The 14209-nt window shown below is 39.3% G+C and overlaps 1 protein-coding gene across 1 annotated transcript; it reads right to left on the reverse strand.

Moving 5' to 3' along the window:
• Window positions 1-908: 908 nt before the first annotated feature.
• On the reverse strand, window positions 909-8380 carry LOC121388436 (CD40 ligand-like). The gene is made up of 2 exons (XM_041519751.1): window positions 8212-8380; window positions 909-4662 (listed from the first exon to the last, which is right to left on the reverse strand). The coding sequence occupies exons 1-2, from the start codon at window positions 8378-8380 to the stop codon at window positions 4310-4312; spliced, it is 522 nt and encodes a 173-aa protein (XP_041375685.1). The 3' UTR covers window positions 909-4309.
• Between the last annotated feature and the right edge of the window lie 5829 nt (window positions 8381-14209).

Consider the following 14209-nt stretch of genomic DNA (forward strand, 5'->3'; position numbering starts at 1 on the left):
AAGATATGAAATAGAAACACATCACGTGCATAAGGAAACTAAAGACACACACATACATACAACGAAACATAAATAAATAGGCAAAATAAAATTTAAAAAACTAACAATAATAATAAAATCATAACAATAAATAAATAAATCAATAAATCAAATCAAATCAAACAAAATAATAAGAAAAACAATCATGAGAAAAAAATATATAAATTATATAACAGGTTATGTAAGTATACAACATATATATATACATATACAAGATATTTGACGCTAACACTGAATATTTTGTTTTATCCTACTCAAGGTAAGTTGGTGTGTGGTTGTTGGGTGGGTGTTGGTTTTGTTTGTTGATTTTTGTGTGGGGCGTGTGCTGCTTTTACGTTCTTTCCGTATACCCTGTGACTTGGGTGTATCATTATATTCTAAAATCAAACATTTAATAATCACCCTCTCCCCAACACCCCCCCCCCCCCCCCCCCCCCCAAAAACCCCCAACCCAAACCCCCCTCCCCCCAAAAAACCCCCAAACAAACAAAACAAAAACAAAACAAACAAAACAAAAACAAAACCCTAACAACAACACACAAACAACCCCAAATACCTCATACTCAAACAAACATCCACAAAACAACAACAAAACCAACAAAAAACAACAACAATACAACAAAAAAGAAACCCACAGACAAAAACAAAACAAAAAATAAAATAAAAAATAAACAAAAAACCCTACCAACATCTTATCAATATATTCAACTATAGCGTAATTTAAAATTAAAATATTAGAAATTCACGGAGACAGGTAGGCCTGTATTAGTAAGACTGAAAACTGGAAACCTGTGTGTGGTCTATTCACTTAAAGTACATGAACTAATTGTAACCCACCGTACCACTATAGTTGACAACAACACAACACAGACAAGAACACACTTTATTTGACACAAAGCAATGTAACAAAAGTTTGCTATGCAAAAAGAAACAACAAAAACAGCATAATAATAAAAAAAATAATAATTTAAATGGAAGCCTAGTGTCCCAACCTTTCAAAACGTAGCGACTCTCTAAATACATATTGCTATGGTCTATAAGGTTTAGTTCCCCCTCCCCACCCCCGCCCTCGCCTCCGACCCCGCTAGGAAACAATATTGTAGGTTAGCATCCATCTTCGGGGTATGATTTTACCGAAAATTAATTCACTGTGTGGAACCTACAACACTGAATTTAACACGTCTGCTCTGAATGTATTTACATTAAAAAAGCCCACCTAGTTGCTGCCTTCCTATCGATTGCTCAGGTCGAATGGCGAATTCTCGGAAGCAGGTCAAAATGTACCCGCTTAGAAACATACGCAACCACAACCTACCCATTATTAGTCGAAACGTACCCACTTTGTGATCAAAACGTGCCAGTATTTCGGTCAGAAGGTCCAAGAATTAAAATATCAAATTATCACTCCTCCACCAAAATAGTGTACTATCACGATAGAGGCTTTGAAAGAAAATGATCGATAGAATATTTAAATCCTCCCGTGATCTGGACTCGATGTTAAAACCATTCGTATTTAATCTGCTATACTAGGTCAGACTACCAACTACCAGCACAAACTTGGCCAACGTTTTGCTCTCACGACTTCTACGACTTTCCAGTTGCTAGTCTGACCGTTCTTACAACTCGATTCTCGTCGCATAACCCGTTTGCTCTTAGTCTGAGCGCACCTTTTGTAAAGTGGGAGTTGGGGAAATTACAACGCAACCGTCGAGTTGGTAAACTTCATCCTGACAATTGCATTATATCCAAGGTTGCGGCTAGCTGGAGTGCCCTCTAGCTCTGTCCTGTTTACCTGCGAGATCAGGGATACAGTGTACGTAGTGTTAAAAAATGTTAATTTTAAAAACATTTAACAACCAAATGTCCTTTACGTCTAAAATACTCAAGATAGTCTAAATCTGATGCCACAGATCTTCGAATTTGAATTTGACTCACGACTGTAAATTGATATGTTGGTATCTAGTGAACACGATACAAGAAGAAACGCGACACCTGATACCAGACAGAGGTGTTGTGGTTTTCTTGTAGCGTTTATACTACTCATTAATATGCAAGAAGATTTTCATAAATGTACTCGAACATGATAAAACTATTTTAAAGACAGTACTAAGCCACATCTTACTGTCCAACACTACGTACGCTGGTCGTAACCTCACGTGTAATACAAACAGGGTAGGGCTAGAAGGCATTAAAGTTAGGTTGTGATGATCTTAAGTTTGTGACCGAGCCCAAATTCAGGGTCTTCCATTATAACCCACAGCGCACGTCAGAAGGCAATAACCCGTTATGCTGTCTCCCTTCCCTCTCCTACTACTATAACATTTATAATATCTGATCTTGTCACCTATATTTGTTCAATCAATTACTTTACTGTATGTAAGCCCATCAGCCCATATATACAAGAAGTCATATATTAATATATTTTGGGAATACAAAAATATCTTACAACATATCATCGATTATCGCAATACAAACTTACATGGACGCCAACCAAACAAGTTGAGTGATATAGTAAATTAAGATCGACTATGAGTAATACATAGAATAATAAACTCGCCACCACCCCGCACCACGTCTATGTCCCCAGTGAAACAATTCCTAGTTTCACTCGCTAAAGCCCATAACAACTGAAAACTATTTCACTCGGGACACAAACACCATACAAAATGGAAGTTCGTCCAATATCCCATAATTATTACATTTCCTAAAATATATTTTAAAAAATAAAAAATTGTTAACACACAATGAAAACTGTAAATATGAAATCCACGTTAAAACCTTACAACACCTACACACATAATACACACAGCTGGTATGCAGGTTTGATCAAGTCTGGAAATTCACTTTGGAGAAGCAAATGTTAGAAGCATTTCTACAAAGTAAACTCATTATTTGCTCATAGTGTAACCCCCTTTTAAACAGCAATGCGGAAAACTTGAGAAAAATAAAAGTTTATCATTAAATAAATTTTATATTATCACTTCTCAAAATCAGAACTTTTAGATATATCTGGAATACTGTCCCCAACCCCCATCCCAAAAAGAAAAGACAAAAAGATGGTAAGCAAAATTTAAAGCTACATGATTATCAAAAATCAAAATGTGAATTGTGAGTAGCATTTACTTTCTACACCCAGCACGTGTTCAGTGTTCTTGTTAAATATACAAAGTAAAAAGTAAATGTAATGCAATATTAATAAATGCTATAAAAAAATAAAATATATATATATATATAACAAAACATTTAAAATAAAAATTACTACACAAAGTACAAAAGTATATATATAATTGTAAAAATAACATCACAGTAGAATAATGTTAAGTCTCACTTCACGGGTCAGTGAATTCAACCTCGATAATTCTTAATTTTGATACTAGGTGTGCTTCACATATTCACTTCTAATAATTGCAAAAACATTCGAATGATTTTTTTTTCATTTATAAGTCCTCTGCTAAGAATTTACCCATCCTATTTTGTAAGTTTGGCATTGAACGTTTTGGGACACGAGCGTACAGCAGAACAGGTGACTGGTGTGAATCGGTTCCTACACCAGCTGTACGTACCGATACAATAGCAAACAAATCTGAGACGTAAATGTCCTTAACAGTGGAGTGATAATGAAGACATAAAATATCTCCAACATGATATAATATGTCCTTAGAGCCAACAAGAAACCATTGTATTATATCGGCAATTTTGATAATTTAAAGTTTAGCGATTTTATATGGATTTCTACTGTGGATAACATCCGTGTATTGAGACTTAAGTTATCACCATTTCAGCCTAGCTAGAATTTGAAAAATGTATACAGACATTTAAATGGCATCTACAATTATCAAACAATTCTAATTAAAAATAAATATTGTAACATATTACAAAGAATTAAGACATTTCTTGGTCTGGACGGCTTCGCTATTTAATTAAACCATGTTTACATGATTTAATCACAGTTGTAAAAGATAAAAAATTAGACATTTAATTTTTCAATGTTGACGTTGAAGAAACAGAGAAATCTTTTGGGAATGTCACTGTGACCCCTGTATGGATTTTCTTGATCCGCCACTGTGTATATCCGGTTTAAAGAGGTTTTGTTCAATACTGATATTTAAAAACGTTTATGAACTATGAAAGGTGTTTAGTTTTCAGGGAATTTCGGTTTACTGAGGTTTCCTAAACCTCCGGTTTTGAGATATTATATATAGCCTATGACCTCATATTTTATAACGGGACTCTCCAGTTTGCCTCCCTCCCCCAGTTACTGGCATCTTCCCTACACCACATAGTAAAGTCCAAAATAATTATCGTTCTTATCGCCCAACTTCTGAAGATGCGCCACATCACTCATGCGCACCTCGACAATATCACCTGCTTCCAGCTCAAAGCTTGCGCTTTGGAAGCTAGGGCTGATGTCCAATAGTTTCTCGTCTTCCTTGCCCGGGCTGCGCAGCCAGATGGAGTAAGAGACCGTTCTGTCAGCTGTGTCCTTCCCGTCATCCACAAACACCAGCCGTGAGTAGATATGATACAACCCAGCAACATTCACCTGCAGGCCGCCATCTTGGACATATGTTATGTTCCGTCCGATGGACGACGATGCCGTCTTCCATCTCAGCTTACTTCCGTCTGAGCAGAAAACCAAGAAAAGAAACACATGTAACAGCTTAGTGTATATTTAGAAGCACGTATCGCCTTATTATAACATCATTTACTAATGCAAAATACAAACACAAGTGCAGTTTTAATTAGTCCGAAACATTTGCCGTCAACTGAGTTTGACGTCAGAATCTGGGCCCCGTTTTACGAAGCGATCTTAGCACTAAGATCACTGTGAGTACATAGCTACCATAAGCACCTAAAGTGATTTTAGCGCTAAGTGATCGTGTCGTTAAATGGGGCCCTGGTACATACAGAACCAGAAGATGATGTCAACAATTTGGCCACCTCGCATTTGTGCGATATTTAACATGCAAATTCACCGTTTTAAATGGACTGGGTGTTAAAGGCATACTGTCACATATTTAAGGACCTTATTTCTCTAAAAATGGATAATAAATAAAAATTACATTAATTGTTGGAAACCAAATCTAGCTATCGCATAACCTTAACTGAACAATGATGGAGTGAAATCCATGTCATCCCTCTCGGCAATTTTAGTTTTTGAATTATGGACCATTGCCATAATTCAATTATTTTTACAAAATGGCATTAATAAATGGAGTATGGTAGTTATGAAGATGATTGAATAAAGTACATTTAGGGACAAATCAAATTATATTTGTTCAGGTAATACTTTGTTAGACCATTAAATAGGTCAGTGGTCTGTGACAATATGCCTTTATCACGGTACTCCCCTAGCCGCCGATTGCGACATTTTCGAGAAATTATCCCTATGCCTCAGGCCAGATCTGGTCTAAGGGTTTAAAGTGCTGTTGTAGCGCACGCCTATTATGAGCGCAGGTGTCGATCCATGTCGGCTCCTCCGTCCAGGATAGGAACAGGCTTGGGTGGGTTGGAGGAGCGACCACCCGCGCTGGCAAGTGCTTGAGATCACCAGCAGCCCAACCAGGGTCGGTAGCGGGCGGGGGCATTTGTGGTGCTATTAAATTTGTAATGTCCCATAGGATTAAGTCCAAAATATAAAAGACTGCGCAGTTTTCATGAGATAATTTTGAACGACCGCCATCTTGAAGATAGGTTATATTCCATCCAATGGACGACGATGCCGTCTTCCATCTCAGCTGAGTTCCAACTGAGCAAAAAACCAAGAAAAGAAACACATGTAACAGAGTTTGACGTCAGAATCTGGCCCCGTTTTACGAAGCGATCTTAGCGCTCAGATCACCTTAAGTGCATAGCTACCATAAGAAGCTAGGTGATTTTAGCGGTAAGTGATCGCGTCGTTAAATGGGGCCCTGGTTGCAGGTCTATGTACAGAACTAGAAGATGATCTCAACAATTTGGCCACATCGCATTTGCGCTATATTTAAGATGCAAATTCACCGTTTTAAATGGACTGGGTTTTAACATGGTACTCCCCTAGCCGCCGATTGCGACATTTTCTACAAAATATCTCTATGGCTCAGGTCAAGTCTGGTCTAAGAGTTTAACGTGCACATTCAGAGCAAGCTGTTGTAGCGCATGCCTATTATGGGCACAGGTATTGGTCCATGTCAGCTCATCCATCCAGGATAGGAACGGGCTTGGGTGGGTTGGAGGAGGGACCGCCCGCGCTGGCAAGTGCATGAGAGCACCAGCAGCCCAACCAAGCATTTGTGGTGCTATTAAATTTTGAATGTCTCATAGGATTAAAAAAAAAAAAAAAAAAATGTTTTATTTAACGACGCACTCAACACATTTTTATTCACGGTTATATGGCGTTAGACATATGATTAAGGACCACACAGATTTTGAGAGGAAACCCGCTGTCGCCACTACATGGGCTACTCTTTCCGATTAGCAGCAAGGGATCTTTTATTTGCGCTTCCCACAGGCAGGATAGCACAAACCATGGCCTTTGTTGAACCAGTTATGGATCACTGGTCGGTGCAAGTGGTTTACACATACCCATTGAGCCTTGCGGAGCACTCACTCAGGGCTTGGAATCGGTATCTGGATTAAAAATCCCATGCCTCGACTGGGATCCGAACCCAGTACCTGCCAGCCTGTAGACCGATGGCCTAACCACGACGACACCGAGGCCAGTCCCATAGGGTTAAGTCCAAAATATAAAAGATTGCGCAGTTTTCAGGAGATAATTATGAACGGTTCATCGAAAAGAAATGGGGCTATTTGAGTAATTTTGACTTAGTTTGCCGAATTGTAGCTTCCTATTTCTCAAATATCGATCCATTTTATTCACAGAAGCCAGTGGCGTAGCGTGGGTTGCCAGCGCTCGGCGCAAGGCACCCGGAGCAAGGCAAGTATTGCACCCCCTAACCAGTGGACCTGTTAGCACTCCCCGATAATTTTCCGCCAGCTGACTCAGCGCACGCTACGCCACTGACAGAAGCACCATCGGCAGGTCAGGTGAGGTCATAGGGCTTTACGTGCACATTCAGAGCAAGCTGTTGTAGCGCACGCCTGTCTTGGGCACAAGAGCCGGCTCCTCCGTCCAGGACAGGAAAGGTGGGAGGGAGGGGGGGGGGGGGGGGGGGTAATGGTGCTATGGAATTTTGAATGGAGTAAGAATTATGCCAAAAGAGAAAAGGTGCGCAAGTTTGATTGAGGCCTCTATGATGTTGTGGTGTCTCCCTAGGTTGCCCATAGGGCCCTTAAAAGGGCCTGACTGCTTCTGGTCATTGCATGACAATCCAGGGGAGACTCGTCCAGTTGTGACCATCGGCTATCCGTCTTTCAGTGCAGCTTCCAATCTGCTGTTCAGACTGTTCCACGTCGATCTGCCTCAGTTCAGACTGATTCAATTCCTTTGAGTTATGTACCTGACTGATCCACGTCGAGCTGCCTCAGTTGAGACTGAATCAATTCCTTTGAGTTACTTACCAGAATGATCCACGTCGAGCTGCCTCAGTTGAGACTGATTCAATTCCTTTTGAGTTACTTACCGGACTGATCCACGTCGAGCTGCCTCAGTTCAGACTCATTCAATTCCTTTGAGTTACTTACCGGACTGATCCACGTCGAGCTGCGTCAGTTCAGACTGATCCAATTCCTTTGTGTTACTTACCGGACTGATCCACGTCGAGCTGACTCAGTTCAGACTGATCCAATTCCTTTGTGTTACTTACCGGACTGATCCACGTCGAGCTGACTCAGTTCAGACTGATCCAATTCCTTTGAGTTACTTACCGGACTGATCCACGTCGAGCTGCCTCAGTTCAGAGTGATTCAATTCCTTTGAGTTACTTACCAGAGTGATCCACGTCGAGCTGCCTCAGTTCAGACTGATCCAATTCCTTTGAGTTACTTACTGGACTGATCCACGTCGAGCTGCCTCAGTTCAGACTGATCCAATTCCTTTGAGTTACTTACCGGACTGATCCACGTCGAGCTGTCTCAGTTCAGAGTGATTCAATTCCTTTGAGTTACTTACCGGACTGATCCACGTCGAGCTGCCTCAGTTCAGAGTGATTCAATTCCTTTGAGTTACTTACCAGACTGATCCACGTCGAGCTGCCTCAGTTCAGACTCATCCAATTCCTTTGAGTTACTTACCAGACTGATCCACGTCGAGCTGCCTCAGTTCAGCTGATCGATCATTCAACTCGATGTGTGTCTCATCTGGCCGTCTGCTATCAAAATCTGTATAATAAATATTTCTAAATATAGCATCATACAAACACGTTGTCAAAACCTGTATAATAAATATTTCTAAATATAGCATCGTACAAATACCCTGCGTCGTTCTTGTGCGAAAGTCTGACAAGACACTAAGAATTTGTATCAATTACAAGAAGCTAAATGACATTACAGTATTTGACAGTTACCCCATGCCAAGGATTGATGAAACAATCGAAGCTGTGGGGAGATCCAAATTCATCAGCCGACTTGATCTGATCAAGGGGTACTATCAAATACCTCTCTCCAAATTAGCACGGGAGAAGAGTGCATTTACTACATCATTTTGGCTCTACGAGTTTACTGTTATGCCTTTTGGAATGAAAACAGCACCAGCATGTTTTGCTCGATTGATGAAATTGGCATTGGGATCGGTGAGAGATGTAGAAACGTATTTCGATGATGTCATAATCCACAGTATGGAGTGGAATGACCATGTGGAAATCCTTCGGGAAGTTTTCCATAACCTTCGGAAAGCTAAGCTGACAGTTAGACCATCAAAATGTGAGCTGGGAGCATCCGAAACTAAGGTACTTGGACATATTGTTGGACAAGGTCAGGTAAAGCCAAATCCTGACAAGGTTAGTGTCATGAAAGAATATCCACTGCCCATCACAAAGAAAGATATCACAAGGTTTTTGGGAATGACATCCTACTACCGGAAATTCATCAAAAACTTCGCCGAAATTTCCGCTAGTTTGACTGATTTGTTGAGAAAGAATTGCCCCCCAAAAGTTCATTGGACTGATAAAAGTGTACAAGATTTCAGAGTACTGAAAGACGCATTGACCAATGCACCTGTGTTGATCAATCCAGACTTCAGTAAGAAATTTATGTTGCAGACTGATGCAAGTGATCATGCTCTTAGAGTTGTATTGTGTCAAATCCAAGCAGGTGACGAACACCCAGTGGCATTTATGTCCAGGAAATTATTGTCACGAGAGCGAAACTACGCCACAATTGAGAAGGAGTGTTTGGCAATTGTATGGGGAGTAGAGTCCCTATCATACTACTTGGCGGGAACACCATTTACCATCCAAACTGACCACAATCCGCTTGTGTGGTTAAACAACTTGAAGGCGAAGAATCAGCGCTTGTTAAGATGGTCACTGATCCTGCAAGCACACGAGTTCATCATAGAATACAAGAAAGGAACTGATAATGGAAATGCAGACAGTCTGTCAAGAATCTACTAGTTGTGAAAAGTGTTGTCTATCCCGCATGTGAAAAGGAAAACAATGAACAGTGATAAACAATATTTTCAATTGGATAAGTATTAGACAATGGATAAGTAAGTGTAATTCTAGTAAAAGGCGTTCCCCGTGTGACGGACTATAGGTGTGTACAACTATGGTATATAGTTTAACATGTCGCTTGGTTCGGGGAATCGATCGAGATCGTCTGCATTGATCTGGGTAATTCATCGGACGAACGAATTCTCGGAGAAACTTGGTCTTGCCTACTCTAAAAATAGCAGTGCTATTACAAAATACACGTAACTTCCTGTTAGACGTTACCACAGTCCTCTATTAGATATAATGCTTACTGGTGGTTATTTCAAGCGCCACATTCGATTCTATTTCAGTATAAACCTGGGGATTTTCGTTATGATCACAGATCGCAGTTATCTTCCCATATGGAAATATATCCGCAAAAGTAGTTTCCTGTTTGTTATTATTTTATGGCAGACGGCTTTGACACTTTTTTCTTCTTCTTTTTTGGATATAGGCACGTTAATCAAGTTAAAGAAAGAAACAAAGTAGATTTTATTTAAACGAAAATTGCTGGACAAAAGGAATTGTCCTGTTTCGGATATTTTGCAACAGGCAGGCAAAGGTATAAAAAAAACACATCCACAGGCCGACTGATATTAATAAATGTACTATCGCGACTAACACATATAGAATCCTATATAACATAAATAATTGAAGTTTGTGGCCTTTTAATATTGCTGACGATAATAGGCGTACGGGCTGTCATTTTTGTGGGGGGTGGGGGGCGGCTGTTTTTGCCTGAATTAAACGACGACGTCCGAATTTGCATAGCATTTATTCATATTAGCATTACTACCAAACAGTTAAATGTTTGGTAGTAATGCTAATATGAATAAATTGGTTTGCAAACGAATCTCTACGCATTTTTATAAGGATTACAACTAATTTTGAGGGTAGAATGACGAAAATACATAGCAAAAATGTCTCAGGTTAGCACATTTTCCCGAATATCTCTATACTGTTTGCCCGAATTTGAGGTTTTGCCCCTGCCCCGTCTCGTACACTTAAATGTTTGTTGACGATTATGGCCTGTTTATGTAGATATTTATAAATTAAAATGCCCAAAGGTGACAGAATGTCATCCGACGGAAATATGTTCTAGGATATGTACTGAATCAAAATCAACAATAAAAAAAACCCATAATACCCCAAATTTGACTTTCGAGAAAAATCGCCTTTTTCCGCCGGACTTGTACCTCATATAGGACTATGGGGGAAAAACAAAGGAAGAAAAAATGAGGTATGCGTAAGCTATGCATATTACCTAGACATTCGTAAGGTTACTTTTACTTATGTTACGGACTGCTATTAATTTCTTGTAAAAGACGTACACAAATATTAAAAGTAGAATGAATGAAATATTGATGACAATACGTTTTTACAGAACATACATGTATCAACACAAAATCAAAGTTTGTTCTGTAGGAACATCAGTCTATACTATTTGAAAATCTCCTTAAAAAAATAATCTATCAACTACCCGAGTATAAAAAAGTAACAAAGAATTTGTTCTATAGATTTCGCTTCAGCATACATGACTGTAACAGGTCTTCTAGAATTTTTATAAAATCCACTAGCCATTGGATCAGTGATTTAAAAAATGTACTAGCCACAATTAAAAATTCACTAGCCCTACTTTTCTTTAAGTTAATACAAATTTACTAAATAATAGCAATAATCAGATATGTCACCTAAATAGGGAGATAGATCTTAAACACTAACGTTGGGGTTGGGGCAGGATATTCATATTTACAAAATAAGACTTAACTACAACATTGGACCCCTCAAAAATCACTAGCCGTAGGGCATGGCAATAGTAGTTCTTTACTAGCCCAACATTGAATATCACTAGCAATGGGAGTGGGGCTACCATAATCTAGAAGCCCTGCTGTAAGAAACATGTTCATTGGTCGGTTGCTGACAAATACAGCCAATAGACTTAGTAATGGCTCGTAACATAAAAACATACTTAATACTTTGAAAATAATAGTGAATTTGAAAAACAAAATCTGAATGTTTGGCATCAATAATAATTTTATTATTCCGGAATTTCGAATAGTGAATGAAAATTGCGTGAAATTGTTTAGTGTAGACTCCTTGCCAACACAGCAGTCGTCGTTGCGTTTCTCAAAGCGGTGAATATTGTCGTGGACGTCGTCCCCTGTGAGATACACTGCATCGCACGGGACGCAGAAGTCGCCGTCGTCGTGAACTTCCGTGAACACGTGACGCATTTCGACGTCTGTCGCTGGAATGATTTCCAAGTAGAGAACGACTATGGCCAAAATCAACAACAAATCCAGCAGACCAAAAATAATGATCAGGTTTCTCCACAGGTGGCCGTCTTTTTTGTCTTTATTTTTAACATTCTGGTTCATCACGACGTTTTCTTCTTTATCTGGTTTTATTAAAGGGGCGTCTGACCCGTTTGATGACGTCGAACTCGACTGTGTTGTCGTCTGACCATCATCAATGTCCTTCAAGTCCTTCAAGTCTGGATATAATTTGACCATAACTGACTGTGACGGAACATGCTCTTAAATTTGTTTCGCCTGTGGCGATTTTAATTGTGTTAGAGGGCCGTGTGCAGTTCAAATGCACTTAGCTAGCTGGGCAACTTGTTACGTAATACTTCGCGCGATCGGGCATTCCAATATGCACTTAGTCCAGCTGTGGAGGCCATGTGGCGAGTAGTTACGTAATACCCCTGCCAGTGCGGTTTTTACAACCGTGATTTGGCGACGATGGCGTCAGTAAGTCTGACGATCAGAGAGAAATATACCGACTCTAGTAGAGGTGAAATATTAGATGATAGGGGGAGGTACCGCCTTGTACCCCCAGGCAATATTCTGATTTTAAATAAATAGCTAGTTTTTAGAGATATGGAAGAGAACCAGAATAGGAAGGCTCCCAGGGAACGTAGTCCGTTGGACTTTGGTAAATATTTTTATTTCTGCTCTGTGTATAACCTTGATGTGATTGATGTGACTTTAAAAATTTTAATACTGTATTATACCAATATTCTTTAGACAGTGTCTTCGGTCATCTGACGAAGTAAATCGTAGACTTTTTGTTCTAACGTTATATGAGTATTTGGTAATATAAAGCTTAGCCAGTCATCCTAGAGGACCTAGGTAAACTGTAGGTTATTGTCTTTATTGTGATAGGTACCAGTATTAATTCTGTGTTACAAGATTACTGAAAGAGTAGTTAAGGGTTAATTAAAAATTAACCCGTTAGGAATAGAACTGTAATTCCTTTATTAATTAAGTTCCCCAAGAAGCGTTTCTCAATTATCACACGTTACTGAACGAGTAGTAAGGGTTAATTAAAAATTAACCAGTTAGGAATGGTGTTGTAATTCCTTTATTAATTAACTTCTCCTGGAAGCGTTTCTCAATTATCACACGTGTGGGTGTGGTGTAACGGTGAAGTGATTCGCATATTGTGTAACTAGACACCTAGAGATTAACTAATTAAGTGATCAGTTCTGGGTTGTTATTATTGCTGTTATTAATTAACTACTACGGCTGTACATTTGTCAGCGTAGATTAATACAGATTCCAAAGTGTATTGTGTTTTTGTTGTGTTTCTAGAGAACTAACGTGCTATAATAATATATACTTTATATAAGATCGTATCTCTGATCATACCTAGAGACGAGCCATATTAGGGTTAACCGCCTGTTACAGAGAGATCTAATAGATATACAGTTAGGAGAGATATTTTGATAATCGTGTTCTATTCAGTTACGGGAATTATAGAATCCCCGTGACAGGAGTAGAAAATTGGGGCGCTCGTCCCGGATCTGAAACGGGACATGCATATTTAAAAAAGTATTGTTTGTAAATGGGGGCTTTATAAATTATTTTTACAAATTTACCAGAAGTAGCACGTTGTTCACTAGAAAATTAATTAATATTAAGTGCGTCATATCTAAACATGGATAAGAATTTGCTGGATAGGCCTACACTCAGTGTAGTGGAGATTAAGCGAGCGCGTAAGGCCGAGTTAGTTGAAATCGCGGGTGAGCGAGAAATTGATTTAACATCAGCTAAAACCTTAGGAGATATAAGGACAATTATTATCCAGGAAGTTTTTGGTGATAGTCCTGTTATGGAAGACAGTGAGATTGTTCCAGAGATAGAGATAAATGAGTTAAGTGTGGAACAACAATTAGCTTTTAAAAGACTTGAGTACGAAAGAGAAGAACGTGCATTAGATAGAGAGAGAGAGAGAGAGAGAGAGAGAGAGAGAGAGAGAGAGAGAGAGAGAGAGAGAGAAGAGAAGAGAGGGATAGGGAAGATAGAGAGCGGGATAGAGAAAGGGAGAGAGAGAGAGAGAAGAGAGGGATAGAGAGAGAGAGAGAGAGAGAGAGAGAGAGAGAGAGAGAAAGAGAAGATAGGGATAGAGAGAAAGAAGAAAGGAATAGAGAATTCCAGTTAGAAAAATTAAAAGTGGAACATGAGTTAAAGTTGAATACTGAAGAAGTTAGACGTGAGGCAGGAAATGGTTTTAACATGTCGGAGGCTTATAGATCAGTGCCTGTATTTGACGATCAGGAGGTAGACATGTTCTTCCAACTTTTTGAACGGGCCGCT

Source organism: Gigantopelta aegis, chromosome 14, assembly GCF_016097555.1.
Source record: "Gigantopelta aegis isolate Gae_Host chromosome 14, Gae_host_genome, whole genome shotgun sequence".
NCBI lineage: Eukaryota > Metazoa > Mollusca > Gastropoda > Neomphalida > Peltospiridae > Gigantopelta > Gigantopelta aegis.